Source organism: Zea mays, chromosome 2 (genome assembly GCF_902167145.1).
Source record: "Zea mays cultivar B73 chromosome 2, Zm-B73-REFERENCE-NAM-5.0, whole genome shotgun sequence".
In the NCBI taxonomy this organism is placed as follows: Eukaryota; Viridiplantae; Streptophyta; class Magnoliopsida; order Poales; family Poaceae; genus Zea; species Zea mays.
The window spans coordinates 24998306-25010588 of record NC_050097.1 but is presented as its reverse complement, the minus strand read 5'-3'; the positions used below and the strand labels follow the sequence as shown (position 1 = coordinate 25010588).

The following is a 12283-nucleotide window of genomic DNA, read 5'->3' as shown; positions in this document are numbered from 1 at the left end:
ATATGAGAACATTTATAGCAAAGGTATGAAATAGATTCTAATGGATAAGTGCATTTATGAGAATGTGATTGAATGCACATCAAGACAAATTTAGTCCTCCAAAGAATCTATTCTTCAAGAATGATAATTTAGAGAGAATAACCATTGAAGGGAACTATATTAAAGAGATGAGTTCCCATACCTTTGCTTTTACCTTTCTTCCTTTTTGGTGAAGAGTACCCTTTGAGGCTTGTGGCTTTAACCTTGCACTTACTCTCTTGTAGATTTTCATAAGTAGACTCAAGAGAAATGTTAAAAGCAGCACAAGCACTAGTTTCCCTTTTTGTAATCATTTTGATAAGGAATGAAAAGTGGATTACTAAAGCATGGAAACTTTATAATATGAACTAGATTATTCCAATAAGTATGCTAAGTTTTAACTCATAAAACAAGCATGGTTAAATTCTTGATACTATGGGAATAAATCTAATCCATAACATGGAGAGCGATAAATGAAGAAGAATCATATCCAATTTAAGCAATAAAACATACAACATAAATTATTGGATTGATTTTTCTTGACATGATAAATTACGCATCCCCAAAGAGAAATTTATTCCTATAAGTGAGACTACTTAAATTACTTAGATAAAAACATTTGTCTCACTTTTCTAGCTATAGAGAGAATTTTCCTTTTATAAGTGTCCTAAGTATTTGAATTCCTTACATGACACTTTATTCTTTTAAGAATATGAAATATCTCTCTATATCTAGAACAAGGCAATAATAGAATAATTAGCGTAAACCTTGCCATGGAAAATAGCAACAGTTTTAAAGCATGTAGATTGTCATAATATAGAAATGAAGAATATGCAATCTACCATATGGGAGGAATTTCTTCAAAGAATGGTGACATAAATTTAAAAATATCTTAAGTGCTTCCTTTTTCTATGTGACTACACAAGACACATGAGAAATGATAAGTTAAGACACTTGCACTTAAAAGCATAGATGTTACCATCCTTTGGCATTCCTCCATATTGTAGGCTTTGACTTTTCGGCATAGGATAATTCTTTATTTCCTACAATATCAACAACTTCCCTCGAGATGATATGAGTTTAAGGTATAACAATTTAAAATAACCTTGGGTCAATCTTGGATATCGGTAGCTTGAGTCAACAAAAATTGAATTGACTCTCTTAAGCACCCCAAGGCTTCATACCATCTCCTTCTCCTACAAAGCTTGTCAAGCACATTTTGGTACCCATCGCTTGATGGGTCCATCACGGTTAGTCAACAAAGATCTAGGAACCCAAAAGTCCTTTGTGTTAGCATTAGGTAAACTCATTACCTTTCTAGCACAAGTTGCAATTTTGGGTTGCCTAGTTATATGAGAATTAATTGACAAGTTAGGAGTGGAATTGTTACCAATGGGACAATCCTTGCATTGATGTCCCTTCTTTCGGCATGTGTAGCATAGGCGTTTTTCAAGTTTTGAAGCTTTCTTCTTTCCTTGCTTGTTGTTTGCTACATGGTTAGTAAAAACTTTCTTTTCTAACCTTATGCCTTTTTGTTTTAAATGGGGACAAGATCTAAGCAAGTGTCCCTTTTTGGAGTATTTAAAACAAAGTCTATCATCCTTGTTAATAATCAAGCCATTTTTAATGTAGGGACATGACCTAATCAAGTGCCCCTCTTCAAAGCATTCACTACACCTCTTAATGTGAAGTGTGGCTTGATCATTACCTTGGATGTTACCTTTTGTGGAGGCGTGGTTGAGGCTTTTGGAGGAGGTGTTGAATTTCTTCTTTTGTTTCTTCCTCTTGGCAATCCTCAAATCCTTGACATTTTCTTCGAGGGATGTAGTGCATGCCACGGTTGTTCCCGTCTCAAGCTTCTTCACCATGTGATCACGGTTATCTTGAGAAGGTTGAGCAATGCACTTCCCTTTTAGTTGTGTCAAGCTCATTTTTAGCCTCTCATTTTCTTCCTTGAGCTTTTGATATGTATCATCATTTGTTCCTGCAAGTTCTAGCTCAAAAGAAGATTTGCTTGTCGACGGACAACAAGCATTAGCACATGGTAATATAGTATCAATTTGAATACATGTGCATGAGTGAGGTTGTTGAGATTTTAAGTTTTCTATCACAACCTCATGAGCAATGTTTAATATGATATGATCATCTCTAAGATTTTCATGAGAGCATAGGAGCATATCATATTTTTCTTGAAAAGCTAGATTTTCAACTTTTAGCTTTTCTACTTGGTCCTTAAGCAAGGTATTCCTATTTACTAATTGAGCAATACAATGTAAAGCGTTATCTTGCTCAATTGAAATAGTTTCATACCTTTGGACCAAATCAACATGAGAGCACTTTAGCTCCTCATGTTCTTTAGTCAACTCGTCAAAGTGTAGCATTTTCATGGAGAGAATATCTTCTAGCCTTTGACGAGCTTCGCTTTGCTGTCTCGCTCTTTCTAGAAGTTTGAGCATGACCACCTTATCTTCTTGGCTTAGGCGAGCGTAGAGATGCACAAAGCTTCTTTCTTCCTCCTCATCCTCATTTGTGCTTCCGTTATCATTTTCATTAGCCACACAACACATGTGGGAATCGAAATGGGAAGTTAAACCTTTTGGAGAGGTGGATTCATCGTTTGGTCTCCATCGTTCATTTTCTTCTTCTTCCTTGCAAGGGTTAGTATCACAAATACCAAAGGAAGTAGAAGCACAAAATGGACTATCATAATAGGACTCATCAAATTTGCTTCTAATTCTAGTCCAAATATCATGCGCATCATGGATTGATTCGTCATGATTTGATATGAAGGCACGATAATCTTCTTTACTAAGAGATTTAGTTAAGATGTCAAAAGCTAGATAGTTTAAGCGATAACATCTTTGATCCTCCTCGGAATTAATTTTTCCATTGAAATTAGAGGGAAAAATACTCTTGTCTATAATTTGTTCTAATCGTGGATCTATGGTTCTAAAAGCATTTATCACACTAGAGGACCATGAGTCATAATTAGAACAATCATCAAATAATACTTCAAGAGTTACCTCCTGTTGAGTTGCGTTCGATGAAGGAGTCTTCTTGTTCTTTTGGGATCTTCTACGAGCCATCACTTCGAGTTGTTAGACTCAAGATGAAGTGCCTAGCTCTGATACCAATTGAAAGTCGCCTAGAGGGGGGGGGTGAATAGGCGAGGCCTGTAGATTAAAACTTTATCCCCAACTAGATCCTTTGATTAGTGGTTAGAACAAGAAATATGATTATCGGAGTATAAGAACTAAGTCCTTTGCTTGTAACCAAAGTTGCTATGAAATAATGCGGAATTGATAAACAATACAACTACTAGATATATGGATAGTAAAGCAAGAAGGCTTAGATGAGAAGAGCAATAAGTAAAGTCCTTTCTTGCGAAGGGTTGCTCCACCAAAAGAGAATTAAACTTGAAGCAACATCAAAAGATGTTAGTGGAGAATGGCGCAAGAAAACTTAGAGAAGGGAAAGCAAACAAATCACAAGCAAGAAACACAATGAACACGGGTGATTTGTTTTACCGAGGTTCGGCCCTCGAAGGCCTAGTCCCCGTTGAGGAGTCCACTCAAGGACGGGTCTTTTTCAACCCTTTCCCTCTCTCCACCGATCACACAAGGATCGGTGAGCTCTTCTTCTTCTCAAGGATCACTCTCGATCCCGCAAGGACCACCACACTCTTTGGTGTCTCTTGCTAGCTTTTACAAGCCTCCAACACTTTGGAGGAAGTTTGAATGGGAGTCAAAACTCCACGCGCAAATGAACACAAGGATGAAGCACACACTATCTCTCAATGTATCTCACAAGGCACTAGGCCTAAACTCAATTGAGTAGCTCTCAATTGCTCGCTCTCTCTTTTGTGGCACTTGTGTTGGTTGTAGTGGGCTAGATCTTGTGTATAGGATGTATCAATGAATATAGGTGGTTGGGAGGGCTTGAGTATGTCAACTAGATGACTTGGAATGTTGCTTGGACTCCCACACCTTGAAGTGGCCTGTTGGGGACTTGTTCTCAAATGCTAAGAATTAAGAACAAGGCAACATAAAAAGTGGTAAGTGTTAAAGTCCTTCGTCCTTCGAAGCATTATGTCCCTTCGGGAAATAATGAGTCTCGGACGAAGGTCATGAAAGACATACCTTCGTAAACATAACAGGTAATGACGAAGGACTCACATAAAGCATGAAATATAATATAAGCATCATCATAGATTCATTTCTATTTTATTAACATGGAAAAACAGAAATGATTTCAAATTACAAATGTACCTTCGGTCCTGAGAGAAGGTGAAAAGTACGAGCGTGACGCAAAAGCAAATGCCAAGTCCGCGTGAACAGTACGGGGGTACTGTTCATCTATTTATAGACACAGGACGCAGCCTGTGACGAATTACAATTATGCCCTTTACAAAAGTTTACAACATTATGTTAGACCTCTATGGATAAAAAGGTCATTCTATCTTTATGTCGGTTTGCAACGCCGAAGCTCTATAAAAAGGAACCTTCGGCCATTTCCTGGGGACGATTTCAGCCGAAGCTGCTTCTTCACACAAGACCTTCGGCGCAACGAAGCATGGGCCCAACATGGCCGGTTGTGGTGGTATTTATAGCCACCATCCAATTTTGTAGCCGTTGGAGAAGCTGCTGGCGATGGGCGCACCGGACAGTCCGGTGCACATCGGACATGTCCGGTGCGCCGGCCACGTCATCCTATCCGTTGAGATTGGAGCTGGTCGACCGTTGGAAGCTTTGTCCTCATGTGGCACCGGACAGTCCGGTGCAGCACCGGACAGTCCGGTGCCCCTCTGACTTCTGCTCTGACACTCTGAATTCAACTGTACACTTTGCAGAGTCGACCGTTGCGCGCAGATGACCGTTGCTCCGCTGGCACACCGGACAGTCCGGTGTACACCGGACAGTCCGGTGAATTTTAGCGGAGCGACCTCCCATTTTCCCGAAGCTGGCCAGTTCAGAGCCGCTTCACTCTGGAGCACCGGACACTGTCCGGTGGTGCACCGGACAGTCCGGTGAATTATAGTGGGCTGCGCCTGAGAAACCCGAAGGTGAAGAGTTTGAAGGCAATCCTCCCTGGTGCACCGGACATGGTCCGGTGGTGCACCGGACACTGTCCGGTGGCACACCGGACAGTCCGGTGCGCCATACCAGGGAGCACTTCGGTTTCTCTTTGCTCCTTCCTTTTGAACCTTGTCTTGTTCTTTTTATTGGTTTTGAGTTGAATCTTTGGCACCTGTAGAACATGTAATCTAGAGCAAACTAATTAGTCCAATTGTTTGTGTTGGACATTCAACCACCAAAATCATTTAGGAAAAGGTTTAAAGCCTATTTCCCTTTCAGGAAGCCAGGCCCTGCCAAAGGCACCATAGGAAGCTCCGCCCGACCCAGGGCTCGGACTCGGGCTAAGCCCCGGAAGACGGCGAACTCCGCTCCGCCCGACCCAGGGCTCGGACTCAGGCTAAGCCCCGGAAGACGGCGAACTCCGCTCCGCCCGACCCAGGGCTCGGACTCGGGCTAAGCCCCGGAAGACGGCGAACTCCACTCCGCCCGACCCAGGGCTCGGACTCGGGCTAAGCCCCGGAAGACGGCGAACTCCGCTCCGCCCGACCCAGGGCTCGGACTCGGGCTAAGCCCCGGAAGACGGCGAACTCCGCTCCGCCCGACCCAGGGCTCGGACTCGGGCTAAGCCCCGGAAGACGACCTCCGCCTCGCCCGACCCAGGGAATCGGACTCGGCCTCTGCGGACGACCTCCGCCTCGCCCAACCCAGGGGCTCGGACTCGGCCTCGGCCATGGAAGACAGACTCGACCCCGGCTTCGGAGGAGCCTCCACGTCGCCCAACCTAGGGCACAGGCCAGCCACGTCGACAGGAAGCGCCATCATCACCCTACCCCGAGCCGACTCGGGCCGCAAAGAACAAGACCAGCGTCCCATCTGGCTAGCTCCGCCAGATAGGCAATGATGGCGCCCCACTAGCCCCGTGACGACGGCGGCTCTCAGCTCTCTTACGGAAGCAGGGCGACGTCAGCAAGGACACAACCGTTCCAACAGCTGTCCCTCCGCCAGGCTCCGTTGCTCCTCCGACAGCCACGACATCACGCCAGCAGGGTGCCAAGATCTCTCCGGCTGCCACATTGGCATGTACTTAGGGCACTAGCTCTCCCCCCGCTAGACACGTAGCACTCTGCTACACCCCCATTGTACACCTGGATCCTCTCCTTACGCCTATGAAAGGAAGGACCAGGGCCTTCTTAGGAGAGGTTGGCCGCGCGGGAGCGAGGACGGGGACAGGCGCTCTCTTGGGGCCGCTCGCTTCCCTCACCCGCGTGGACGCTTGTAACCCCCTACTGCAAGCGCACCCGACCTGGGCGCGGGACGAACACGAAGGCCGCGGGATTTCCACCTCTCTCACGTCCGTCTCCGGCCACCTCGCTTTCCCCCCTTCGCGCTCGCCCACGCGCTCGACCCATCTGGGCTGGGGCACGCGGCACACTCACTCGTCGGCTTGGGGACCCCCCGGTCTCGAAACGCCGACAAGCCAAGAACGTCGTGACGTGCTTGAGCTATAGCCTCGGCCCGTAGTGCTGGCCCAGTCCGACACGATTATTTTTTTATTTTACAAAAAAAGTATATACCTATATACAATTTATATTCAATATTAAAAATATCTTAACGTGATGTTTTATTGGTTAGACAGTTTCACCCAGTGTCTCCCACCCCTCTTCTATTAGGGCATGAGTTTCGAACCCCACCTCCTGCACCATTTTTTAATATTTTACGCTGATTTAATTAAATGGATCGACGGGCTAACGAGCTGGCCCGACATAGTTAGCAGGCCGACATGACGTGCCTGTGCCATAGTTGTGGCTCGCGTGCATCTAGCCCGTGTCGGGCGTCGTTATGCTGATTTAATTAAATGGATCGACGAGCTAACGGGCTGGCCCGACACAGTTAGCATGCCGGCATGACGTGCCTGTGCCATAGTTGTGGCCCGCGTGTATCTAGCCCGTGCCGGGCGTCGTTTGGCATCTATAGACGTGCAGCGGATTAATTTGAAATGGCTGTGAGGGGTTATTTGTAAAAAAAATGACGCATGACGACCGTTGAAACTGGTGCTTTAAGTATATTATAGATTATAGATTATAGATTATAGATATAGGCATGAGAAAGAGATTTATCTGGCTTTTTAGCTGAGACCTTTTAAGGGACAGAATCAATATTTTGACTTTTGAAAGCTCAAAGACCTATCGTATCTTGTTTGGTTTTTTCGCTTTTTTTTGGTTGTAAATTCGGCCCGGTTAGCGCCAGTGGCAGCCAGACACCACGACCACTCGAGCAGCCCAGGAGTCGACAACAACTCCATATCCACGCGACCACGCAGCGTGACCGCGATCCCACTCCATCCAGTCCAGCCTCGCTGTCTCCCACCAGTCCACCACCACGTGACAGGGTATCTGGCATGGTAACTGCACAGGCTTTTCCGTTAGGTACACCACAGGTTAATCTTGTCACTGTGCAACGGCAACGGTCAAGCGAGGCAGAACATGGGTGTATTGCACCGTGCCGTTGCAATAGCACAAGAGTCCACTGACTAACCAGTTGCGGCCAAGTGACAGCGGACCCTGCATTCCTGATTGTTATAGTATTTATTTCATCTATAGCTTTTCCGCTATAAATCTGGCCGTCTTGCCATTTGTACATACTACTCTGCCTCTGACTGGGGCAAGCAAAGCATTGGGGCTTGGGATTTCTCGAAGCCATAAAAGAGTGAGCCCCAAAAAGAAGCCTACCAAAGTACCACTACGACTCCGCCTCCGGCTCCGAGAGCAGCAGCCTCAGTACCACCAGTCCAGTCCAGCCTCCAGCTAGGGGAAGAAGAAGAAGAGCGAAGGAAGGGGACGGGGGCGAGGAAGGAGCCAGAGCAGACCCAATCCCTCAATGGCTTCCTCTCGCGCTCTCGCTCTCGCTCTCTTCCTCCTCTGCGCCCTGCTGCCCGCGCCCCCTGTCTCGGCCACATTGCTGTTCGGCGGCGGCGAGTCGGCCAAGAAGGCGGGCGTCGACGCGGAGTGGCGGCCGGCCACTGCGACGTGGTACGGCGAGGCAGAGGGCGACGGCAGCGACGGTGAGCGCTCTCAGCTCTGCTCCTCAACTCACTATCATGCCGGTCTTACTGGGCTCCGGGACTCTGGTCTGGGGGTAGTATGTATACGAGCAGAATACTTGAGGGAGTGCTGTACAACGACACTGCCATTCTTAATTCGTTCGCTGAGTTTATTATTAGTAGGATTTTTCAGCTGTTACTCTATCTACTACTATCGCAATATACTCTTAGTAGATTTCCTTTACCGCGTCTGGAAGAAAATGTTTTTTTTTTTGTGGTAGTAAACTAGTAGTAATAATGTACAAGAAGGAGACGAATAATAAACAATTCCTCCCGTTGCGACATCTTTTGGCGGGACCTCTCTCTGCGCATCCCATGAACCGCGGAGCCAATTTCGGTGGGCCTGGGGCCCTGGGCCCGCGCCCCAGTACGGCTGTCAAGTGAAGTCAAGCGCCTGTCTGCCCCGTCGCTTTAGGATTCGTGTTCCCGCCAGCCAGTTCCTGTGCTCGCACCCCGCCGACCTTCCATCCAACAGCTCCATGCAGTCTTCGTTCGGTACCGTCGCTAAAATCTTTGACAATATATAAATGCAGCATTCAGTTTTTTTTTGGGCCAGTCATTCCTCCACCGAAGCCGTGCACGTGTCATTCAGTTTTCTTTCGCCTTTCTTTTTTTTTAGAAAAAAAGTTGATGAGACCGAAGCCGTGCGTCTGATGATAATAAATAAATAATTCTACTGTCTCTCAGGCGGCGCGTGCGGGTACGGGACGCTGGTGGACGTGGTGCCGATGAAGGCGCGGGTGGGGTCGGTGAGCCCCGTGCTGTTCAAGGACGGCGAGGGCTGCGGCGCCTGCTACAAGGTCAGGTGCCTGGACCGCGGCGTGTGCTCGCGCCGTGCCGTCACGGTGGTCGTCACGGACGAGTGCCCCGGCGGGCTGTGCGCGTTCGGCCGCACCCACTTCGACCTCAGCGGCGCCGCGTTCAGCAGGATGGCCGTCGCCGGGGCCGGCGGCCGGCTGCGCGACCGGGGCCAGCTGTCCGTCGTGTACAGGAGGTGAGCACCGCACCGCACCGCGCACTGGTACATAGCAGTAGCAGCAGCAGCAGTAACACTGCCTCTGTAGATGTAAATCCCGATGCTGTGCTGAAAAACGTCGCTGGCTGGTGCTATGATTTAGTACTAGTATACCTCTGTAGGAGTAGTACTATGATCCTGATTCCTGAGGGGGAGGGGGGTGCAGTAGTAGTGAATTCAATTGTCCAGGCATGGTTAAATGGGAGGGAAGGGAATGCAGCCCCAGCTGTCTGGCAGTCTGAGACCCCTGCTCTGCTGGGTGGGTTAAACGCGCGCGCGCCGCTGCCTCAAGTAAACCTCGGTCAGAGTTTGTAAACATCTCCTGAGTCCTGATGAATCTCTGCAGTGGACGGGAAGGGGGCGGGAAGGGCTGACTACACTACTATAGATTGCAAGCAGATGCCAATACTAGCAAAAAGGAACCCGATTAATAAATTTGGCTGCCTGGCGCTGGAGTTAGACTCTCTGTTTCATTTTTTTTTTGTTTCTTGTTTCTGAAACTGACCGGTGCAGTGTCGTTTGCCCCTGTATGCATACATACCAGGACGGCCTGCAAGTACGGCGGGAAGAACATCGCGTTCCGTGTGAACGAGGGCTCGACTAACTTCTGGCTCTCGCTGCTCGTCGAGTTCGAGGACGGCGAGGGCGACATAGGATCCATGCAGATAAAGCAGGTAACAAGTCCAACCCAAAAGTTTTCCAATCCAAAAGTTCAAGCGGATAGAAATAACAGGTAAATTTATCTAGGTCTACGACGTGAAATTAGAAGCGAACGGTAATTATAAAACTGTTCTAAATTATGACAGTTAGAATCTGTCTGCTTCAACTTGTTGTTTGGAACTAAAAAGGTCCGAACTGATATACAATTTAGAGCAGAGTGGCACGCAGCAAAGCGGTCGGTAGGAAAAGAGGGGCTGCTACTCCAGAGTTGCTTGTGGAGACATCGAACGTGCGTGCTCCAGAGTTGCTTGCTTTCAGTACTTGTGTCAATAGCATTGCCTGTTGCCGCTATCCTGTCCTCTCTGTCACGGTAGATCTGATGGATCTGGAGATGAGAGGCGAGAGGCCGACCGTAAGACCTGGCAGCTAAAAAAATATCTTTGAATAAAAAGGGATTCTAGCTCCTTGAATCTAATTCGGTTTTGTTGCTTCTAAACTAGTCTTTGGTGTTGTTTACCCATTCTACTGCTAAAGGCCGTCACACAATGAAAGGCAGCACCTTATCTGGAAGTGGAACAGGCCGGGAAGTCCAGAGCCAGAGCCACGCGTGGCCAGGCAGCAAGGCGTGCTGGACTTCACGGTGGGCTCTCACGCAGTCGCCTGCCTGCTTTTGCGTTGCACTAGTGAGTGCTTTCACTTCACGGTGGCCAGCCGTTATGTCTGACAGCGATGCTGTTCCCTGTGGCCGGCACGCTTGTGGTTGTGGTCGTCGTTGGGCTGGGGAATCCAAAGATGCCAAGGAATCCCATGTGACTTCTTGGTCTTGGAGACGTGCCGCTGGCTTTTTGTTGCCTTTGTAAAAAGTTTCAGACGCTAAGCTTTTGACTGCAGGTGGACGCCGGGGTTGGTTTAACTAACTAGTTAACAACAAACTGCTCGCTGCTGCTCTTGCTTACAAAAGTTACATTTCTTGTTTGCAGGCCAACTCGGTGGAGTGGCTGGACATGCGGCACGTGTGGGGGGCAACCTGGTGCCTGGTGCGGGGCCCGCTCGTGGGCCCCTTCTCCGTGAGGCTCACCACGCTGTCCGCGCGGAAGACGCTCACGGCCCGCGACGTGATCCCCAGGAACTGGACGCCCAAGGCCACCTACACCTCGCGCCTCAACTTCCAGCCGTCTCTCTAGGTCTAGGACGAGGGAGGGACCCACCGCGGCGACTGGGGCCCACGTTTTATCGGCCCCGGACACTGCCCTGTGGGCCCGTTGCAAAACGAGGAATCAGTCAGTCCAGAGTGTTTTTTTTTTTGTTTTCCCTGTATGCAGATGCAGGCAACCTTCGTATGGTTTGGTTTTTATCTTATCGTAGTCGTAGCTAGTGTGAGGAGGTGGTTCATGGCCATCATAGTACGTAGGCATCGAACATGTGTGATGCTCATGAGGATGAGTTGAGTCTGTGAGCGGGCACAGAGTGCCAGCCACCAGGTACACACAGACAGGCGCTGTCTCCAAAGGAGAGAGCGTTCGTTCGCTGCTTGCTCCCGGGTCCAGCGGCCCTTGGAGGCTCGAAACCCGATCGTGGCGTCTGCTTCGCTCGTGTGTGTGTGTGTGGATGTGTTTTTGGCGTCGATATGTGTTGAGAACTACGTTACCACGGATCACCAGATCCGCTCCCTTCCCTCCCGTCAGCAGTAGAGGCGCGAGAAGCTGTAGAGAACCCGTCTCCCTTCCCATAAGCACGACAGAGGAAACGCACGAGACACATGATATAGGGTTGGGCCTCTGGCCTCTTTCTGATCACTGTATTATGAGGGGATGTACAGGTTCCTTATATAGAGATGTGAGACCCCTCAGGGGCAAAGCAGGTATTTGCCCACATAACCCTAACTAGGGTTACTTAACACTCCCCCTTGGGCGAATACCGCGACCAACACATGCCTCGTTAAAACTCCGAAAAACCCAGTGGGAAAAATATGGAGAAAGAGTGCATGGTGATACAAATTGCATTTGCACTTTGTTGCCTCGTTAAAAACCTCATGTGAGAAACTTCAAGAAAACTCACCAAGGGAAAAAAGAGTACAACAACTGTCATCGGGACATATTTCGATCCTTTGGGGTCTAAATTCTATCATCGGGACAGATTTCGATCCTTTGGTATCTAGATTCTATCGAATCTTCTACAAGGGCTAACTTTAGAAATGTGCTCCCCCTGATCCTTGCAAAACCGTATCAATAAGGCAAAACATCTTCTTCTAGAAGTATATGCACATAAAGATTTAGCAAACGGATTGCATATCCTTGCAAGGACTATTTCAGGAACTTTACCTCTACTCACTTCTAGGATATACGAGGTAAGTGCACGTATCAATATAAATAAGCCACTTTGACTGATGGTGTTCGATCGACTGGATCTATATAT

The 12283-nt window shown here is 48.0% G+C and overlaps 1 protein-coding gene across 2 annotated transcripts; it reads left to right on the top strand.

The window, feature by feature from the left end:
* The first annotated feature begins 7656 nt into the window (after positions 1 to 7656).
* On the top strand, positions 7657 to 11247 carry LOC100283681 (beta-expansin 3). Of its 2 annotated transcripts, none has more exons than XM_020547766.3 (4): positions 7657 to 8154; positions 8881 to 9187; positions 9753 to 9882; positions 9956 to 10396. In XM_020547766.3, the coding sequence occupies exons 1-4, from the start codon at positions 7971 to 7973 to the stop codon at positions 10016 to 10018; spliced, it is 684 nt and encodes a 227-aa protein (XP_020403355.1). In that variant the 5' UTR covers positions 7657 to 7970; the 3' UTR covers positions 10019 to 10396. The 2 variants fall into 2 exon arrangements, with proteins under 2 accessions (XP_020403355.1, NP_001150054.1); NM_001156582.2 differs by lacking the exon at positions 9956 to 10396 and adding an exon at positions 10849 to 11247 and having other exon boundaries at positions 7748 to 8154.
* Positions 11248 to 12283: the final 1036 nt, after the last annotated feature.